Raw genomic sequence first — 19,780 nt, forward strand, 5'->3', positions numbered from 1 at the left:
GACTAAGCTTGGGCAGGAGTGAAAAGGAAAGAAAACATTTATTTCCCATAAATCATTTCACTTTTTCAGCTCAGGGTCTTTCAGATGTGGCTTTCCCTAGTTTATGTCCCAAATAGCACCCCATTGCACTACTTTTAGTACACTATATAGGGAATAGGGTGCCATTTGAGACAGTATTATTCTTTGGATAGTAAACTCTCTGGCTCCAGGGGGCTTTTCCTTTCCAACCATAAAATGAGGGAACGAGTTGGAGTAAGAGAGGAGAGAACGCAGGAGGAGAAAAGGAGTAGAGACAAGCAAGAAACGTAGCTCTTTTGTGATGCATGGAGGATCTCTGTGATGCTCCCAACATAAATAGAAACTCAAACAACAAAACCAAAACAGAAGCACTGAAGAATATCTGCTCAACCTTATTACGCCCGTCATTGTTATGGGCTTGTGATCTTCTATGGATTCTGGAAAGAGGGGTGAGATGAAGCGAGGGAGGAGAGGCGAGGATCGTTAGAGGGAAGAGAGGAAGAAGAGTGGGATAAGAAAAGGAGAGGGAGGAGAGCGGCACCAGGCCAAATGCAAATATTGTGAAAAAAAGGTGCTAAAACTCAACTGTGCCACTTCGCACCTCAAGCCTGCGTGTTGAATTAACACTTATCATAAACATTATGTTCTCCTGGAAAGGGCCTAAGTAACGACAGATGGTTAAGAGCATTATGGAGATAGCTGCCAAGCTCCGTTTGTGTCCCAAATTGCACCCCATTCCCTTTATAGTACACTACTTTTAACCAGGGCCTGTAGGCCCATAGTCCATTATATAGGGAATAGGGTTCCTTCCCCGTACATTTAGTCTATTAGTAGTGTATAGACGAGCTAGGCTAAAGATTTACAGATTTGTTAATTATACTTTGATTATAACTAATAATTCATCACAAACAGTGCTGGAGTTTTTTTTAAGTGGTGGAATTCCTCTTTAAGAGAGTAGGCAAAATAGAGGAATCATGTCGATTTGATAAGAAACTTGAGGTGATGATAATGTGCGTGGTTGGCAGTTGCTTGGATTTGTTCCTTTCTACTGTTGTATAATTTACTCTAATGCTCTTAACCCGAGACAGGCTCTTAACCCGAGACAGGATACTTAAGCCGAGACAGGATACTTAAGCCGAGACGGGATACTTAAGCCGAGACGGGATACTTAAGCCGAGACGGGATACTTAAGCCGAGACAGGATACTTAAGCCGAGACAGGATACTTAAGCCGAGACAGGATACTTAACCCGAGACAGGATACTTAACCGGAGACAGGCTCTTAACCGGAGACAGGATACTTAACCGGAGACAGGCTCTTACCTTGAGCAGCTTGACATGATGTGAATGTGATGCCAAGATTGACTCCTGGCTGTGATATAGAGTCACTCATGCATAGGAGTAACACACAAACACAATACCTTTTTAAGGCGGACTGGATGTGCAACAATTCTACCCACACCTGGGACTACCTACAGTTCTTTTATGTGTGTCCCTTTCTGCAAGGTATTATGGATTATGGATGGTACACAGAAAAGAGAGGGTGAGAGGAGGGTTGCGAGAGAGGGATGAAGAGTGAGGAGGGAGAGAGCGAGTGAGAGAGAAACAGAGGAAGAGAAAGCAGAGAGAGAGGGGAGAGTCAGAGCATCTTACAGTGAGTGGGTGGTAGAGTGGGAGGAATCATTGCATGTCGCGTATCAAAGCCCTCAGAGGGTAGACTGGGACGAGCTCAGAAGAGACTTCACAAACAGATGGGAAGTTTGGAGATGCTACAGTGTATCAACAAAAATGTGGCACGCTAGTACACACACACAAATACACACACAGTAGATCTGACATTGTTGTGTTCAGCACTGTGTGTGTTTGCGTTGGTGTGTGTGTTAAGAGACAGAAAACTGTGCCATCCTGCACGCAGGGAGGAGACGTCAGTTTCAAAGTGTGCTGCCTTGTCAGACAGAGACCCTGTGAACTTTGTGTAATGTTGAAACAAACAAACTCCCTGCCCTTCCAATGAATTACAACAGAACAGTGATGGATTCACAATGAGCAGAACAGAGACAGCTACAGTGACAGGCTGTGGTGTATACTGTATTGTTCTTCTGTGATTGCACCAAACTTAATCAAATTGGCCCTCATTCCTCTTTCGTCAGAATCTCAAAGACACGCACGCGCTCAGACACGATCGTGAATACGACATCAAAGCTCAGATCTTGACCCCCCCCCCCCCCCCCCATGCGAACTATGCAAATACCACTGCTGGGTGACTTGACAAATAGTATAATACTTCAAGTTCATCTTTAATTTGTAGAAACTCTGGAGCTGATAATGACAACAAGTCTATGTGATGCCATTCTTAAGCAAGGTTGAGTCTGGTCTGAATGCTCGCATGACCAACACTGAGCTACAAAGACCACCAGTCAATGCCAAATTTCAGAGGTCCATTTTACATGAGACAATGATGATGTATGTAGTCCGGAATAATAACATTTCATACAGGACCTCAAACTACAAATTGTGGGTGTACTATTCAATCAGACTGCACTTTACGCAGTGACACCATTAGTTATGTCGGCAAGCAGAAAAGCCTGCAATTTACAGCAACCTGACTTGACTCATGCAACACCCTAAAATGACTCCTTTGACTCAACAGCAACCAAGAGGAGAATCTCAGTGAATCAAAGGAAATTCAATTGAGAGTTTGTACCTCCTTCTCAAAACCCACCCAACGTGATGTGAGAAGTTGAGGAAAGGAAATGCAATTGAGATTCTCCCATAGTATCTACCTGTGTTTAAGCATCATCCTCTCCACTGTAGAGGTGACAAGAACATACCTTATAAGCAGTCTTTCAGCGCACTCTGTTGGAGAAACTGTGCATCAACATACCCGAGCAACAAAATACTTCAATCAATTGATACATATGCATAAACACACACCTCTGTTTTTTATCTGAGAGAACATACCAGACTTACCAGTTTTCTGTGTCATTGAGGGTTTAGGCATTATACGGAAACTGAAAGCCAAGGGATTAAAGAAACTATGTGTATGTCCCAAATGTATGTCCCAAATGGTACCCTATTCCCTATATAGTGCACTACTTTTGACCATGGCCCATAGGGTTCTGTTCAAAAGCTGTGCATTATGAAGGGAATAGGTTGCTATTTGTGACATATCCATTGAGACCATTTCAGGTGATAAAGATGTAAAACAACATCCTTAGATTGAATTTCAATGTTTATTTCTCTAATATCCTTTATATCACAAAGAGAGTCTTTAAAACACAGACTAATATTGTTCTATATATAAACTGTACATAAAAGCAAGGCACTATACAATGTTGAATTTATAAGATTCTGTAAATTCATGCCTGTAAAATACAACAATTCTCTTCAATCTGAGCACCTGAATGATTAGGTAGCAATGACAACAGACACTTCAGAATGTAGTAGATACATGATTTGTTCAATAAAATGGCGACATGTACAGTCTCTTGGGAAAGGAGCATTATTGTCCAACTACTTATCAACATATGACAACTACAACATGAATAACAATACAATGTATTTCATTTCTTATCTCACAGATAATATTCAAAAGGCTTTTTATTCCTAATATGGAGTAAATATAAATATAAATGATTTATTCTAATGCACAAATAACAGCTTGCAGAGAGTCTGTTTGGGATGTGTCAAACAGAGTGGTTCTCCTGCTCGCAGATAAACTGCTGTATAGGCGATACTGTAAAAGCATGGTCACACCCACACACAAACAGACACACGAGCACGCAAGCACACACACGAGCACGCACGCACACACACGAGCACGCACGCACACACACGAGCACGCACGCACACACACGAGCACGCACGCACACACACGAGCACGCACGCACACACACGAGCACGCACACACACACACGAGCACGCACACACACACGAGCACGCACACACACACACGAGCACGCACACACACGAGCACGCACACACACACGCACACACGAGCACGCACACACACACACGAGCACGCACACACACACACGAGCACGCACACACACACAGTGTGGATTTAAAAAGCCGGGTGCCGACACATAACAAACATCCACTCAACATTCACTCGCACACCTCTGAACTACCTACATTTAGAATTACAAAACAAAACTGGTAACACCTACAAATAAAAGAAGAAAACTGTACACGAGGCTGGCACAACTCTGTTGATCCTCACTCCTTCCACCACTGCGTCTCTCTTCCTCTTCCCTCCCTCCAACCAGGGTAGGGTTCTCAGAAGTGTGTGTTCCCAAGCCCTCTCCAGTCCGGAGATGAAGGGGTGAAATGTTAAATTAAAGAGTTCTCAGTGGTGGGCTCCTGTTACAACTGAACCACGATGCACTGACCGTCGCTTGCTGATGATGTCATCCGGTGGTCAAGCCTTCTGTCCAACGTACTAAAACAATCCTTTGGCTTTCTTCACGTTCACCTGCTTCCAACCTGGCAACACCTCATACTCATCCCTCGACATCTCCAGAGCTTTCTACAGGGGGGGCAAATACACATTGTTACCACACAATAAACACAAAATCTGTCAACAGCTATATATATCAACTCTTGCGAAATTCCTTATACCCATGAGTTGCAAAAAACAATATTCACAAGAAAATCCAAGGTCACAATATGGTCATTGGTCCAGTTCATCACTCCAGGAGCATCTAGTGCAGGAAATCCACACAGCTATTACTTAGTGAGTTGAAACAGACCAAACCATGCAAGAGAGGTTCAGAGTGAGAGTGTATTGATCCAGACACAGATTGAGGAGGGAGGTGAGACAGAAAGCACTCAAAGTGAGGACGCTGTGTACATATCTGGTGCCACCTGTGCTCTCAATTCAAAGATCTCACCTTCCCATAAGCCCCTTCACCCTGGCAGAGGTAAACAAATGATGAGCCAGAGAGAGAAAATGAGGACAGAAGGCGATGAAGTGATGGAGAACATATTATGTACATAAAAACACAGATAACAAAAAGTACAAGGAGACTGAAGGACACTTCCGTGTGATTACTGTATGGATTTCAGAAAGAAGGACTGTTTTAGACCCGTTTGCCTTGACTACCAGTGTACAATGTTCCAGTATGATCCCTTGTCACACACACTGGAGAGAGTCTCATTATTGTAGGCAAACATAGCTCAACCACAGATCGAGTAGACAAACCTCTAATAATATGGTTTGAGCCAAGGCAAACCTAGACAAAAAAGTCATAATTCACCAGGGAGCTGATGGTACCGTAGGTGTGGACGTGGCCTCACCTCAAAGTCATCATTGTCTAGATAGATCTCCAGGCGTAGGGGGTCGACTCCCTCGGGTAGTGGCCGTGCCAGCAGGTCTGCCAGGGGGTAGGTGGTCTTACACAGCCGTGCCAACACATCCTCTACCAGAATTATCTGGTTACAAACCTCTGTCTCCTGGGACACACAAAGATGTAAATAAACTTTGTGGTCAGTACACACACTTTCGAAATCAATCCCACCCCTATCCTCAGTACCCTGAGGGTTGCCAATTCGAAACTTCGGGCTGGCCAGGAGGAAATCACTCTGGAATAAGTCGGCAACAGGAGGAGTTGGTTGCAATATACACTGCTCAAAAAAAATAAAGGGAACACTTAAACAACACAATGTAACTCCAAGTCAATTACACTTCTGTGAAATCAAACTGTCCACTTAGGAAGCAACACTGATTGACAATACATTTCAATTGCTGTTGTGGAAATGGAATAGACAACAGGTGGAAATTATAGGCAATTAGCAAGACACCCCCAATAAAGGTGTGGTTCTGCAGACCACTTCTCAGTTCCTATGCTTCCTGGCTAATGTTTTGGTCGCTTTGAATGCTGGCGGTGCTTTCACTCTATTGGTAGCATGCGACGGAGTCTACAACCCACACAAGTGGCTCAGGTAGTGCAGCTCATCCAGGATGGCACATGAATGTGAGCTGTGGCAAGAAGGTTTGCTGTGTCTGTCAGCGTAGTGTCCAGAGCATGGAGGCGCTACCAGGAGACAGGCCATTACATCAGGAGATGTGGAGGAGGCCATAGAGGGCAACAACCCAGCAGCAGGACCGCTACCTCTGCCTTTGTGCAAGGAGGAGCACTGCCAGAGCCCTGCAAAATGACCTCCAGCAGGCCACAAATGTGCATGTGTCTGCTCAAACGGTCAGAAACAGACTCCATGAGGGTGGTAATGAGGGCCCGACGTCCACAGGTGGGGGTTGTGCTTACAGCCCAACACCGTGCAGGAAGTTTGGCATTTGCCAGAGAACACCAAGATTGGCAAATTCGCCACTGGCGCCCTGTGCTCTTCACAGATGAAAGCAGGTTCACACTGAGCACATGTGACAGACGTGACAGAGTCTGGAGACACCGTGGAGAACGTCCTGCTGCCTGCAACATCCTCCAGCATGACCGGTTTGGCGGTGGGTCAGTCATGGTGTAGGGTAGCATTTATTTGGGGGTCCGCACAGCCCTCCATGTGCTCGCCAGAAGTAGCCTGACTGCCATTAGGTACCGAGATGAGATCCTCAGACCCCTTGTGAGAACATATGCTGGAGCGGTTGGCCCTGGGTTCCTCCTAATACAAGACAATGTTAGACCTCATGTGGCTGGAGTGTGTCAGCAGTTCCTGCAAGAGGAAGGCATTGATGCTATGGACTGGCCCGCCCGTTCCCCAGACCTGAATCCAATTGAGCACATATGGGACATCATGTCTCGCTCCATCTACCAACGCCACGTTGCACCACAGCCTGTCCTGGAGTTGGTGGATGCTTTAGTCCAGGTCTGGGAGGAGGTCCCTCAGGAGACCATCCGCCATCTCATCAGGAGCATGCCCAGGCGTTGTAGGGAGGTCATACAGGCACATGGAGGCCACACACACTACTGAGCCTCATGTTGACTTGTTTTAAGGACATTACATCAAAGTTGGATCAGCCTGTAGTATGGTTTTCCACTTTAATTTTGAGTGTGACTCCAAATCCAGACCTCCATGGGTTGATACATTTGATTTCCATTGATAATTTTTGTGTGATTTTGTTGTCAGCACATTCAACTATGTAAAGAAAAAAGTATTTAATACAAATATTTCATTCATTCAGATCTAGGATGTGTTATTTTAGTGTTCCCTTTATTTTTTTGAACAGTGTAGATCTAATGGATATTTAGGTGGGCGATAGGGATGTGTTTGGTGTAATGGGTATGGGATGGGATGGGATGGGAAACAGGTGATGGATAGGTGACCCACCCTCTCAGTGATCTCAGCTATGTCCTCTCTGTGTTCCCAGCATGGAAACATGTTGGTGAAGGTTAGAGGTTCAAGTCCTGCATGGATCAGATACGCCTTGGGTGGCTTCTTCTCATTCTTCTCTGTGGAGGGGGGGCAACATTTTTTATGTTTAGTATAAATCAAACAGTTCCACATTCCCTCTCTCTTTTGATGATATACCTAGAACAAGGTGTATCATCCTTGGCATGGTGTATGGCCAGTACTGACTGGTATGCCACTGATGAGATGGAGAGCGTTCATGCAAATGTGGTGACGTTCAACTCCTGCATTCAAACTGAACTTGAATGTATGCATGCCAATCATAAATAAGAAAAACAACAACACTAGGGAGAAGCTCTGGATGACTGAACAAATAAAGGCTGCCATCAGGAAAAGACAAAACACGGTTCAACAGATGGGGAAAACCATGAAATGGAGAAAACACAGTGCAAATGCTTATCAAGGAAACAAACGAAAACTACTACAAAACTGGACCTAAAGAAGAAAAGGAATGGTGGGACTTCATTAACAAAGGACTGGAACCAAAGAAAACATCAGGATAGAACATACAGGTCGAGGGAGTTGAAGACGACATGCCTGATGTTTTAAATGGCTTCTTCGCTGAGGCATGGACAAGCACCAAACCTCTCGCCACCGTCCCCCTGCCCATGCCTACCATGCAGGTTGAGCTGTGCATCAACGGCCAGATAAAGCAAGCTCTGATCAGACTCAGCCCAAGGAAAGCATGTGGGCCTGATGGCATTCCAGCCTGGCTACTAAAAGACCATGACCCTGTCATCACACACATTGTTAACACCTCCTACCGGCAGGGGACTGTTCCTGCTTCCTGGAAGACTGCCAATGTGTGTCCCATACCTAAAGTGTCAAACCCATGTACAACGAGATGAGTGAGTGTCTGGAGGCCCATCTCGAACTTCATGCATTGGAAAATTCCAGAAGAGCTTCATCATGAAAACACTCATGCCAACAGTCCTCTCTGAGTCCACGAACCAGTCTGCCTACCTCCCAAAGCCAAGCATTACTATTGCCTTGTGAAATCCAAACACTCCTGGCTGACATCTTCAGACTCCAGAAAACCAAACAAGGGTGAGGGTGTTCCTGTTTGTCTAAAGACTTCGATAGAGTAGATTACGCAAAGCTCCTGACATTGAACTGTCCAGGTTACTCGTCTGGCTCCACAGCTACACCACCGGAAGAAGGCAGAGGGTGATGGCGAAAGGCACTTTCAGCCCTTGATCAGAGGTGGCCTCGGGTGGACATATGAAGGAGAAACCGATATGGTGAGACCATGGCCCCTTGTGGCACACCAGAAACGCTGTCTTCAGTGACACTCTGGACACTGGGTATGCAGAATGTAGGGCTGTCCCGAGCCACACCACTAAACAACATCCAGGAGAACACATCCATGGGCTTGGAGGCAAACCAGCTGGATGTGTGGGACACATCCATCAACATGCTCTTAAATGGGGAAAAGTCTGCAAATCCGGATATGATTTTTAAGAGACATACCTTCACCACTCATCCTAGGGGGACAGGAAGTACAAGTGGTAACAACGTCCAAGTATCTTGGTTTTCATCCAGACTCTAACCTCAGCGGTGAGACACATGTGGAGCAGTCAGTGAGGAAGGCCTCAAAACGCCTGCACTTTGACTGTTCTTGCCAGAAATGGCCTACCCACTGAAGATCTGGTCACATTTTACACTACACTGGTCAGGCCTTGTCTGGAATACGGTGGAGTGTTAGTTGGACGCAACAAAAAAGCAGCAGGCCCAACTTGACAGGGTGCAGAGGAGGGCCCTGTGGATCATCTCCAGAGGTGGAGCAGTCTAACCACAGATACCGTCACTGCAGAGCAGGCTGCAGTGCACCTGGTGAAGGAAATGTCTTGAACACCCTCTGCATGACCTGCTCCCTCCAAAAAGAGGCAACTCCACGACCAGGCTTCTGAAAACAACCCACAAACTGTCCTGTATAAGTGCACTTTCAAACCGCCTGAAAAACAACGCTCTAACCACTATTGTCAGACTTGAACAACAACTCGAGCTCATAAATGTTTTCCCTAAAATTATATTTTTAACTATCACATTTGTTTCCACCATGAAAACATTTCCTGTAATGTTTTAAGTAGTATTCGTATTCTATGTATGTCGTGTAATATGTATTTGAAGTGATTGCTTAGCAATTTTTTTATTATGTAAATTCTGCATTTCTTCAGTTTTATCTGTGAGCAAGATTCATTAAACTCAAACACAACTAAGTCAATAGCAACACTTTTTTTTGTTTTTATCTTATAAGGGTTTATTTTGTTTGTTTTTCTTTTTCTATATTTTGAGAGGCATTGTGAACAAACACGCCCCCATAAGAAAATGAGAACTGAAAAACAGGTTCAGCCCCTGGTTCGACCTTGCACAGTTAGTCCACCTCAAGAATTGCATTTGGCGAAAGGCTCGGCACACGCATACTCAGGCTGACTGGCTCTCGTTCAGACAAATGAGAAATAAGTTCCCTCAGGCTATCCGGAAGACCAAAGTTAGTTACCTTAAGGAGCAGATCTCTCTCTGTGGGTCTAACAGCAAGTAGTTATAGAAAACGGTTAATAAAGGAGAATAAAGGTCCTAAATGATGTCACCATTGCCCTTGATTCTCAGCAATGTTGTGCTGATATTTTTATTTTCATGGCCAAAGCTTTTGATACGGTAGACCATTCCATTCTTGTGGGCTGGCTAAGGAATATTGGTGTCTTTGGCCTGGTAAGCTAACTACCTCTCTCAAAGAGGGCAGTGTATAAAGTCAGAACATCGGCTGCCTTAGCCACTGCCTGTCACCAAGGGAGTACCCCAAGGCTTGATCCTAGGTCCCACGCTCTTACATCAACAACATAGCTCAGGCAGTAGGAAGCTCTCTCATCCATGTATATGCAGATGAGAGTCATACTCAGCTAGCCCCTCCCTGGATTTTGTGTAAATCGCTCTACAACAAAGCTTTCTTAGTGCCCAACAAGCTTTCTCTACCCATAACCTTGTTCTGAACACCTACAAAACAAAGGTCATGTGGTTTGGTAAGAAGAATGTCCCTCTCCCCACAGGTGTGATTACTACCTCTGAGTGTTTAGAGCTTGAGGTACAAGTAGTACAAGTAGTATGGCTAGATGGTACACTGTCCTCTCTCAGCACATATCAAAGCTACAGGCTAAAGTTAAATCTAGACTTGGTTCCTCTATCGTAATCGCTCCTCTTTCACCCCAGCTGACAAACTAACCCTGATTCAGATGACCATCCTACCCATGCTAGATTATGGAGATGTCATTTATAGATTGGCAGGTAAGGGTGCTCTCGAGCGGCTAGATGTGCTTTACCATTCGACCATCAGATTTGCCACCAATGCTCCTTATAGGACACATCACTGCACTCTATAGTCCTATGTAATCTGGTCATCTCTGTATACCTGTCGCAAGACCCACTGGTTGGTGCTTATTTATAAAAACCCACTCCCCCCTATATGAGATATATACTACAGCTCTCATCCTCCACATAAAACACCCACTCTGCCAGTCACATTGTGTTAAAGGTTTTTCACATTGTGTTAAAGCGCACTCATCCCTGGGTCGCTCGTCTTTTCAGTTCGCTGCAGCTAGCGACTGGAATGAGCTGCAACAAACACTCAAACTGGACAGTTTAATCTCTTCATTTCAAAGACTCAGTCATGGACACTCTTACTGACAGTTGTTGCTCCTTTGCGTGATATATTGTTGTCTCTACCTTCTTGCCCTTTGTGCTGTTGTCTGTGCCCAATAATGTTTGTACCATGTTTTGTACTGCTACCATGTTGTGTTGCTGCCATGTTGTTGTAATGTTGTGTTGCTATCATGCTGTGTTGTGTGTTGTTGCCTTGCTATGTTGTTGTCTTTTGGTCTGTCTTTAGGTAGTGTTGTCTCTTGTCGTGATGTGTGTTATGTCCTATATTTAGATTATTTTTTTTGTAAATAATAATTTGTTCTTAACTGACTTGCTTAGTTAAATAAAGGTTCAATTTTAAAAATAAAATAGTGTTCAAGTACCTGTGCAGTACTGCAGCACCGTCTCCATGGCACACTTCCTGTCTGCGTCCCAGCGGATACGGGCAGAGCCAGGGCTCTCGCTGTCCTGGGGCCACCAGCCTTGCCACAGGTAGACCTCGTGGAGGTTGTCGACCAGGAAGAGGGCTACAGGAAGATGAACAGGAAGTGATGTCATGATAGACATACACAATGAGAGCTCAAATCTATGTGACATGTTGTAGTGTAGTCTTTAGCCATGTTGTAAGATTTGTTAGTGTATGTGTATTAGGGTTGGGTAGTATCGCGATTTTCAGATCATCATACAGTGTCTGTACTACACTGAGATATACGGTATTACTGAATGTGCACACAGGGGGCGCTATTTAAAAAATGTAATAATAATAAGTACATGTAAAAAAATTAGGCCGGTTGGCCTGCCAAATTCTCTAAAACGACATTGGAGGCTGATTGGTGTAGAAAAAGCACATTAAATTCTCTGGCAACAGCTCTGGTGGACATTCCTGCAGTCAGCATGCCAATTGCACCCTCCCTCAAAACATCTGTGGTATTGTGTTGTGACAAAACTGCACATTTTAAAGTTGGCTTTTATTGTCCCCAGCACAAGGTTCATCTGTGAAATGATCATGCTGTTTAATCAGTTTCTGTCACGCCTTGGTCATTGTATTTTGTGTTTTTGGTATATGTTTGGGTAGGCCAGGGTGTGACATGGGTTTATATGTTGTGTTTCGTATTGGGGTTTATAGTAATTGGGATTGTGTATGATTAGGGGTGTGTCTAGTTAGGCTTGGCTGCCTGGGGCGATTCTCAATCAGAGTCAGGTGCTTGTCGTTGTCTCTGATTGAGAACCGTATTTAGACAGCCTGACTTTCGTGTTGTACTTTCGGGTTGGAGCGAGTGGTCGCATCGGCACTTCGCTCCCGCAGGTAGTATAACTTTTTCATTACATTTCATTATAGCACAACTGTTTGATTTGTCTAATCTTAGCAATTTCTTCTTAGCTAGCTACATAGCAGTCTTTGTATCAAAGATAATTGCGTAATTATCGTATTTCGCCGTCCTAACGTAGTCTTCACTAGCCAGCTAGCTAACGTCCACTAATTAGCTGCACTGGAGAAACTATTACACTCAACTGAACGACTTGATTAGTGTAGTGTTAGCTAGCTACATAGCTGTCTTTGCTGTCTTCGTATCTTCGTATCCAAGATAATTGTGTAGTTTAGGTTTAGAGTGTGTAGTCTTAGAGTGATTATCTTAATTTACCGAGGTTAGCTAGCCAGCTATTTGTCATCCTTAACGTAGGAGACTCTGTTGGCTAGCTAGCCAACGTCTACCGAATAATCTCACAACCCGGTCGCATTCACAGGTAGTATCACATTTTCATTTCATTTCATTACAGTACAACGGTTGATTTGTTTGATCGTAGCTAGCTACATAGCCGTCTTTGTATCAAAGATTATTGTGTAGTCTAGAGTGATTTTTCTAGGTTAGCTAGCCAGCTATTGTCGTTCTTTTAACGCAACGTAACGTAAACAACACTACTAGCTAGCCAGCTAGCCCCCGAATAGCAGCACTGCAAAAACTATTACACTCAACGGAACGACTTGATTAGTGTAGTGTCAACAATGCACCCACTGCCTACTTCAGCAGTACTGTATCATTTTAATCATTTTAGTCAATAAGATTCTTGCTACGTAAGCTTAACTTTCTGAACATTCGAGACGTGTAGTCCACTTGTCATTCCAATCTCCTTTGCATTAGCGTAGCCTCTTCTGTAGCCTGTCAACTATGTGTCTGTCTATCCCTGTTCTCTCCTCTCTGCACAGACCATACAAACGCTCCACACCGCGTGGCCGCGGCCACCCTAATCTGGTGGTCCCAGCGCGCACGACCCACGTGGAGTTCCAGGTCTCCGGTAGCCTCTGGAACTGCCGATCTGCGGTCAACAAGGCAGAGTTCATCTCAGCCTATGCCTCCCTCCAGTCCCTCGACTTCTTGGCACTGACGGAAACATGGATCACCACAGACAACACTGCTACTCCTACTGCTCTCTCTTCGTCCGCCCACGTGTTCTCGCACACCCCGAGAGCTTCTGGTCAGCGGGGTGGTGGCACCGGGATCCTCATCTCTCCCAAGTGGTCATTCTCTCTTTCTCCCCTTACCCATCTGTCTATCGCCTCCTTTGAATTCCATGCTGTCACAGTTACCAGCCCTTTCAAGCTTAACATCCTTATCATTTATCGCCCTCCAGGTTCCCTCGGAGAGTTCATCAATGAGCTTGATGCCTTGATAAGCTCCTTTCCTGAGGACGGCTCACCTCTCACAGTTCTGGGCGACTTTAACCTCCCCACGTCTACCTTTGACTCATTCCTCTCTGCCTCCTTCTTTCCACTCCTCCTCTTTTGACCTCACCCTCTCACCTTCCCCCCCTACTCACAAGGCAGGCAATACGCTCGACCTCATCTTTACTAGATGCTGTTCTTCCACTAACCTCATTGCAACTCCCCTCAAGTCTCCGACCACTACCTTGTATCCTTTTCCCTCTCGCTCTCATCCAACACCTCCCACACTGCCCCTACTCGGATGGTATCGCGCCGTCCCAACCTTCGCTTTCTCTCCCCCGCTACTCTCTCCTCTTCCATCCTATCATATCTTCCCTCTGCTCAAACCTTCTCCAACCTATCTCCTGATTCTGCCTCCTCAACCCTCCTCTTCTCCCTCTCTGCATCCTTTGACTCTCCATGTCCCCTATCCTCCAGGCCGGCTCGGTCCTCCCCTCCCGCTCCGTGGCTCGATGACTCATTGCGAGCTCACAGAACAGGGCTCCGGGCAGCCGAGCGGAAATGGAGGAAAACTCGCCTCCCTGCGGACCTGGCATCCTTTCACTCCCTCCTCTCTACATTTTCCTCCTCTGTCTCTGCTGCTAAAGCCACTTTCTACCACTCTAAATTCCAAGCATCTGCCTCTAACCCTAGGAAGCTCTTTGCCACCTTCTCCTCCCTCCTGAATCCTCCCCCCCTCCTCCCGCTCTGCAGATGACTTCGTCAACCATTTTGAAAAGAAGGTCGACGACATCCGATCCTCGTTTGCTAAGTCAAACGACACCGCTGGTTCTGCTCACACTGCCCTACCCTGTGCTCTGACCTCTTTCTCCCCTCTCTCTCCAGATGAAATCTCGCGTTTTGTGACGGCCGGCCACCCAACAACCTGCCCGCTTGACCCTATCCCCTCCTCTCTTCTCCAGACCATTTCCGGAGACCTTCTCCCTTACCTCACCTCGCTCATCAACTCATCCCTGACCGCTGGCTACGTCCCTTCCGTCTTCAAGAGAGCGAGAGTTGCACCCCTTCTGAAAAAACCTACACTCGATCCCTCCGATGTCAACAATTACAGACCAGTATCCCTTCTTTCTTTTCTCTCAAACTCTTGAACGTGCCGTCCTTGGCCAGCTCTCCCGCTATCTCTCTCTGAATGACCTATTTGATCCAAATCAGTCAGGTTTCAAGACTAGTCATTCAACTGAGACTGCTCTCCTCTGTATCACGGCGGCGCTCCGCACTGCTAAAGCTAACTCTCGCTCCTCTGCTCTCATCCTTCTAGATCTATCGGCTGCCTTCGATACTGTGAACCATCAGATCCTCCTCTCCACCCTCTCAGAGTTGGGCATCTCCGGCGTGGCCCGCGCTTGGATTGCGTCCTACCTGACAGGTCGCTCCTACCAGGTGGCGTGGCGAGAATCTGTCTCCTCACCACGCGCTCTCACCACTGGTGTCCCCCAGGGCTCTGTTCTAGGCCCTCTCCTATTCTCGCTATACACCAAGTCACTTGGCTCTGTCATAACCTCACATGGTCTCTCCTATCATTGCTATGCAGACGACACACAATTAATCTTCTCCTTTCCCCCTTCTGATGACCAGGTGGCGAATCGCATCTCTGCATGTCTGGCAGACATATCAGTGTGGATGACGGATCACCACCTCAAGCTGAACCTCGGCAAGACGGAGCTGCTCTTCCTCCCGGGGAAGGACTGCCCGTTCCATGATCTCGCCATCATGGTTGACAACTCCATTGTGTCCTCCTCCCAGAGCTCTAAGAACCTTGGTGTGATCCTGGACAACACCCTGTCGTTCTCAACCAACATCAAGGCGGTGGCCCGTTCCTGTAGGTTCATGCTCTACAACATCCGCAGAGTACGACCCTGCCTCACACAGGAAGCGGCGCAGGTCCTAATCCAGGCACTTGTCATCTCCCGTCTGGATTACTGCAACTCGCTGTTGGCTGGGCTCCCTGCCTGTGCCATTAAACCCCTTCAACTCATCCAGAACGCCGCAGCCCGTCTGGTGTTCAACCTTCCCAAGTTCTCTCACGTCACCCCGCTCCTCCGTTCTCTCCACTGGCTTCCAGTTGAAGCTCGCATCCGCTACAAGACCATGGTGCTTGCCTACGGAGCTGTGAGGGGAACGGCACCTCAGTACCTCCAGGCTCTGATCAGGCCCTACACCCAAAGAAGGGCACTGCGATCATCCACCTCTGGCCTGCTCGCCTCCTTACCACTGAGGAAGTACAGCTCCCGCTCAGCCCAGTCAAAACTGTTCGCTGCTCTGGCCCCCCCAATGGTGGAACAAACTCCCTCACGACGCCAGGACAGCGGAGTCAATCACCACCTTCCGGAGACACCTGAAACCCCACCTCTTTAAGGAATACCTAGGATAGGATAAGTAATCCCTCTCACCCCCCCCCCCCTTTTAAGATTTAGATGCACTATTGTAAAGTGACTGTTCCACTGGATGTCATAAGGTGAATGCTCCAATTTGTAAGTCGCTCTGGATAAGAGCCTCTGCTAAATGACTTAAATGTAATTTGTCGGTGTTTGTTCCTGTCTGTGTAGTAGTCACCAGATAGGCTGTAATTAGTTTACGTTTCGTTTGTTGTTTTCGTTATTCAGTTATTTTCATGTACCGCGATTATCTTCATTAAACATTTACATTACATTTAAGTCATTTAGCAGACGCTCTTATCCAGAGCGACTTACAAAGTCATGAGTAACCTACACGCTGCATTTCGGTCTGACTCTCTTCATTCAACAGACAAACGACTTTATAGTTTCTAGATATGTCACACATATCTTGGCAAAGGAGAAATGCTAACTAAGAGGAATATTAACACATTTGTGCACAAAATTTGAGCATAATAAGCTTTCTGTGCGAATAAAACATTACTGGTTTTTTTTTATTTCAGCTCATGAAACCAACACCTTACATGTTGCGTTTAAATTTATGTTCAGTGTAGGTTCTCCTTTTGCTGCAAATCAACCTACAATAGCCACGGTAGCTAGTGTATCTCTATGGAGCTATATTATTGGGGTCATCGCTATAGGACTAGCTTTCTGTTAAGATTAGGTCTCCATGACATATACTGTCATTTCTAGAACTAAATATATCTCAAATATACTAAATACTTTCTTTATGTGCTTTTACACCTGCATTGTTTGCTGTTTGGGGTTTTAGGCTGGGTTTCTGTACAGCACTTTGAGATATCAGCTGATGTACGAAGGGCTATATAAATAAATTTGATTTGATTTTGATTTCCATTAACTGCAGTTTTGCAGAAAAGCGCACAGCAATTGCAAGCTGTACGTACGTACATACATACAGTATATATATAAATAAAAAGTTTGGGGGGGGTTGAGTATAAGCAATTGCTTAAACTGTAATTAGAAGTATGACTAAGAAATCTAAAATGTGTCAAATTATATCCAGCTCAGGGCTCAAACGATGCATTTGGTTTCCTAACTTGCTAGCTAGATGTCAAGCTGTAACCAAGCTTCTTTGTTACAGAAGAGACTATCAATCCCACTTGGATAATAATCCCTGTTTTTTTTTTTTGCACAAAACAATTTAGGCAACAGGGATCTTGATCCAGGAAGGGATTGAATATCTCTGCTGTAACCAATACGTTTGGTTAGCTAGCAAGTCAGCAAACCCAATGCATAGCTGTAGCACTGAGCTGGATATAATTACATTTGACACCTTAGATCTTAAAAACATTTATGGTATTGAAAATCATACCATCGGTATTTCGAAATATGACGTTATACCATACACCGAAGCCTAGGTTGTATGTGTGTGTGTATATCCTGTACAGTACCTGGTTGAGAGGCGGTGTAGAGGTCATCCTGTAGGAAGGGCAGTGAGTTGACCTCCTCTGTTATTCTGGCTGGGTAGAAGAACTCCATTGCAACAAACTCTCCAGACGTACTGCTCAGCTGGTAGAGACGAGGGGTGAAGTTGAACTTCCCTGGATCTGTGGATTGAAGGTCATCACATCAACCAACCAGGAGGATCGTGGACTACCAGAAATAGACCTTTAATTAAAGAAAGGGACTCTAACCCTGGAGCATGCAGTCGTAGGCCTTCCTATCTCTCCTTCCCAGAGCTTCCCAGAATCCCGTAGGCTCCGCCCCCTCGTCACACTCATGGATGGTCACCTTACTGCTGCTGTGGAGCCCTGCCTCCAACGGACACCTGCATAAAAACAACTGGCTAAACACCTGTGGAACGGAACCTTCGACTACACCAAGTGTGACATCAATTCCTTTCAGCTTGGAGCATTCATTCCCAGGTGCTGTATGGCTCACACACTCATGGCATGCATGCGCGCACACTGTTAAAAGAATTACACCCAGTCTTATTGAACACAGTTATACTAATGAGATCAATTTATTCAATTGGATTGGAGACCAACATTATTTAGACTTCAAACAAATCATATCAGTGAGTGCTCAACATCAGCCTTCATGATGTGCACTTTGACCTCTAACAGTGGCAGGGTAGGCCATTACCCTAACCCCAACTGGACAATAACATGTCAGGGAGAATGAATGTGCCGTCTTCGGCCTGCCATGTCAGAATACTAGGAAAGAAATAATTGTAAAGTGTTGTGAATGTTGGGACTCACTGTTCTTTGATCTTATCGGCGGCAGTGCACCCCACGTCGCGGGTGTGGAGCTGGGCCTTGCAGCCGTGCCACACGTACATGGTTGCTTTAGAGACACTGAGAAGCACCATAGAGGTCCGGGAGCGCAGACTGCTGCAGTGGCATGCTACCTCCAGCAGGTGGCCCTCCACCGGGACCTCTCCCCGCACACAATACAACCGCCAGTCATCTGATGTGGGAGAGGAGTTAGAGGTGAGAAAGATGATGCCCTGGGATTGTAATAACCTATACCTCTCTATAAAAGTGTAATTACATAGCAGTTTCTATGTAACGAAACATTGTTACTACCGTTAATACTATGCAGTTAGGTACGTATAGGGGCAACTTAAGGTAAAGTGTTGCCAAATATAACAAACACGAACATACACACAACGTACAGACACATGAGAGGGAAAGGTGTGGATGGTAACTTACTCTGTGAGTTCTCCTCTTCTCTCTTCCCTGCATGGATCACCATCCCTCCATTAAAACACTGAAGGAAACATGGAGGCTCCTTCCCCTGCTGCACCTGGACCTGTAAGAGCAGAGGAGAGAGTGGTTACATACATACACGGACAAGGAGGCAGGCGCACGCACACGCACCGATGACTGTATATATACGAATGGACATCGATGACGTGACACCATGCATTCCTATGTGAAGACTCAACAGCGCATTGAAGCCAAATGGTTGTTAAGATCAAGTGCGTCTCATGGAGACATAACATGAAAAGTTTGAGCTACTCCAGGAAGTGACATTGTAGGCTAGATTAGTGCCGCCCCTTCTCATTGAGTCATTAAAGTTGAAGGCCGTGCAGGGTACTGCAGGCTGCCATTATTAACTAAATTGTCCTTATAACTTCTGAATGCATTTTTATTATTATTTTTTATAAAATCGGTTCAATGACATACATCTGGGGTAATAGAAGCAATTATTGGTACCATGATTGTCTTTAAAAAAAGATTGACATTTTTACATGAACTATAATGGGGATCCTGTTTTCTGCTAACAATGCCTGCAGTACAGCCTTTTACTTCAATGAGAGGGGGCAGTCATTTTCCCCTGGCGTGCCCGCCCGCACGCACACACACACACACTACCTGTGCTCCTCTCTCCTCGTCCAGTTCAACAGTCATTAGCGCTGACGTCCCCTTTTCACTGACGGTAGAATTCCGGCCCTGCCAGAAGAAATAGGAACACTTCTCCTTCCCAGCTCCTGCGCTCCTCACCGCATCCGGATTCTGCCTCTTCCCAACTAGGATCAACAGACAGAGACATGGACTCACAAACAACTCGAATGAGCAACTATAAATAGTTGTGACATACTGTTATGAGACTCGAAATTGAGCTCAGGTGCATCCTGTTTCCATTGACCATCCTTGAGATGTTTCTACAACTTGATTGTAGTC

The 19,780-nt window shown here is 45.7% G+C and overlaps 1 protein-coding gene across 1 annotated transcript in view; it reads right to left on the reverse strand.

Moving 5' to 3' along the window:
- Positions 1-3,952: 3,952 nt before the first annotated feature.
- LOC124038988 (supervillin-like) overlaps positions 3,953-19,780 on the reverse strand; it is a 106,277-nt gene continuing 90,449 nt past the window's right edge. Inside the window, exons 28-37 of the mRNA XM_046354888.1 lie at positions 19,472-19,626; positions 18,806-18,905; positions 18,353-18,560; positions 17,786-17,919; positions 17,543-17,698; positions 11,399-11,542; positions 7,299-7,420; positions 5,316-5,471; positions 4,910-4,930; positions 3,953-4,545 (exon numbers count right to left, since the gene is read on the reverse strand). Of these exons, the coding sequence (XP_046210844.1) occupies positions 4,459-4,545; positions 4,910-4,930; positions 5,316-5,471; positions 7,299-7,420; positions 11,399-11,542; positions 17,543-17,698; positions 17,786-17,919; positions 18,353-18,560; positions 18,806-18,905; positions 19,472-19,626 (1,283 nt within the window). The 3' untranslated portion in view covers positions 3,953-4,458. The remainder of the gene's footprint in view (positions 4,546-4,909; positions 4,931-5,315; positions 5,472-7,298; positions 7,421-11,398; positions 11,543-17,542; positions 17,699-17,785; positions 17,920-18,352; positions 18,561-18,805; positions 18,906-19,471; positions 19,627-19,780) is intronic.

Source organism: Oncorhynchus gorbuscha, linkage group LG07 (genome assembly GCF_021184085.1).
Source record: "Oncorhynchus gorbuscha isolate QuinsamMale2020 ecotype Even-year linkage group LG07, OgorEven_v1.0, whole genome shotgun sequence".
Lineage (NCBI taxonomy): Eukaryota > Metazoa > Chordata > Actinopteri > Salmoniformes > Salmonidae > Oncorhynchus > Oncorhynchus gorbuscha.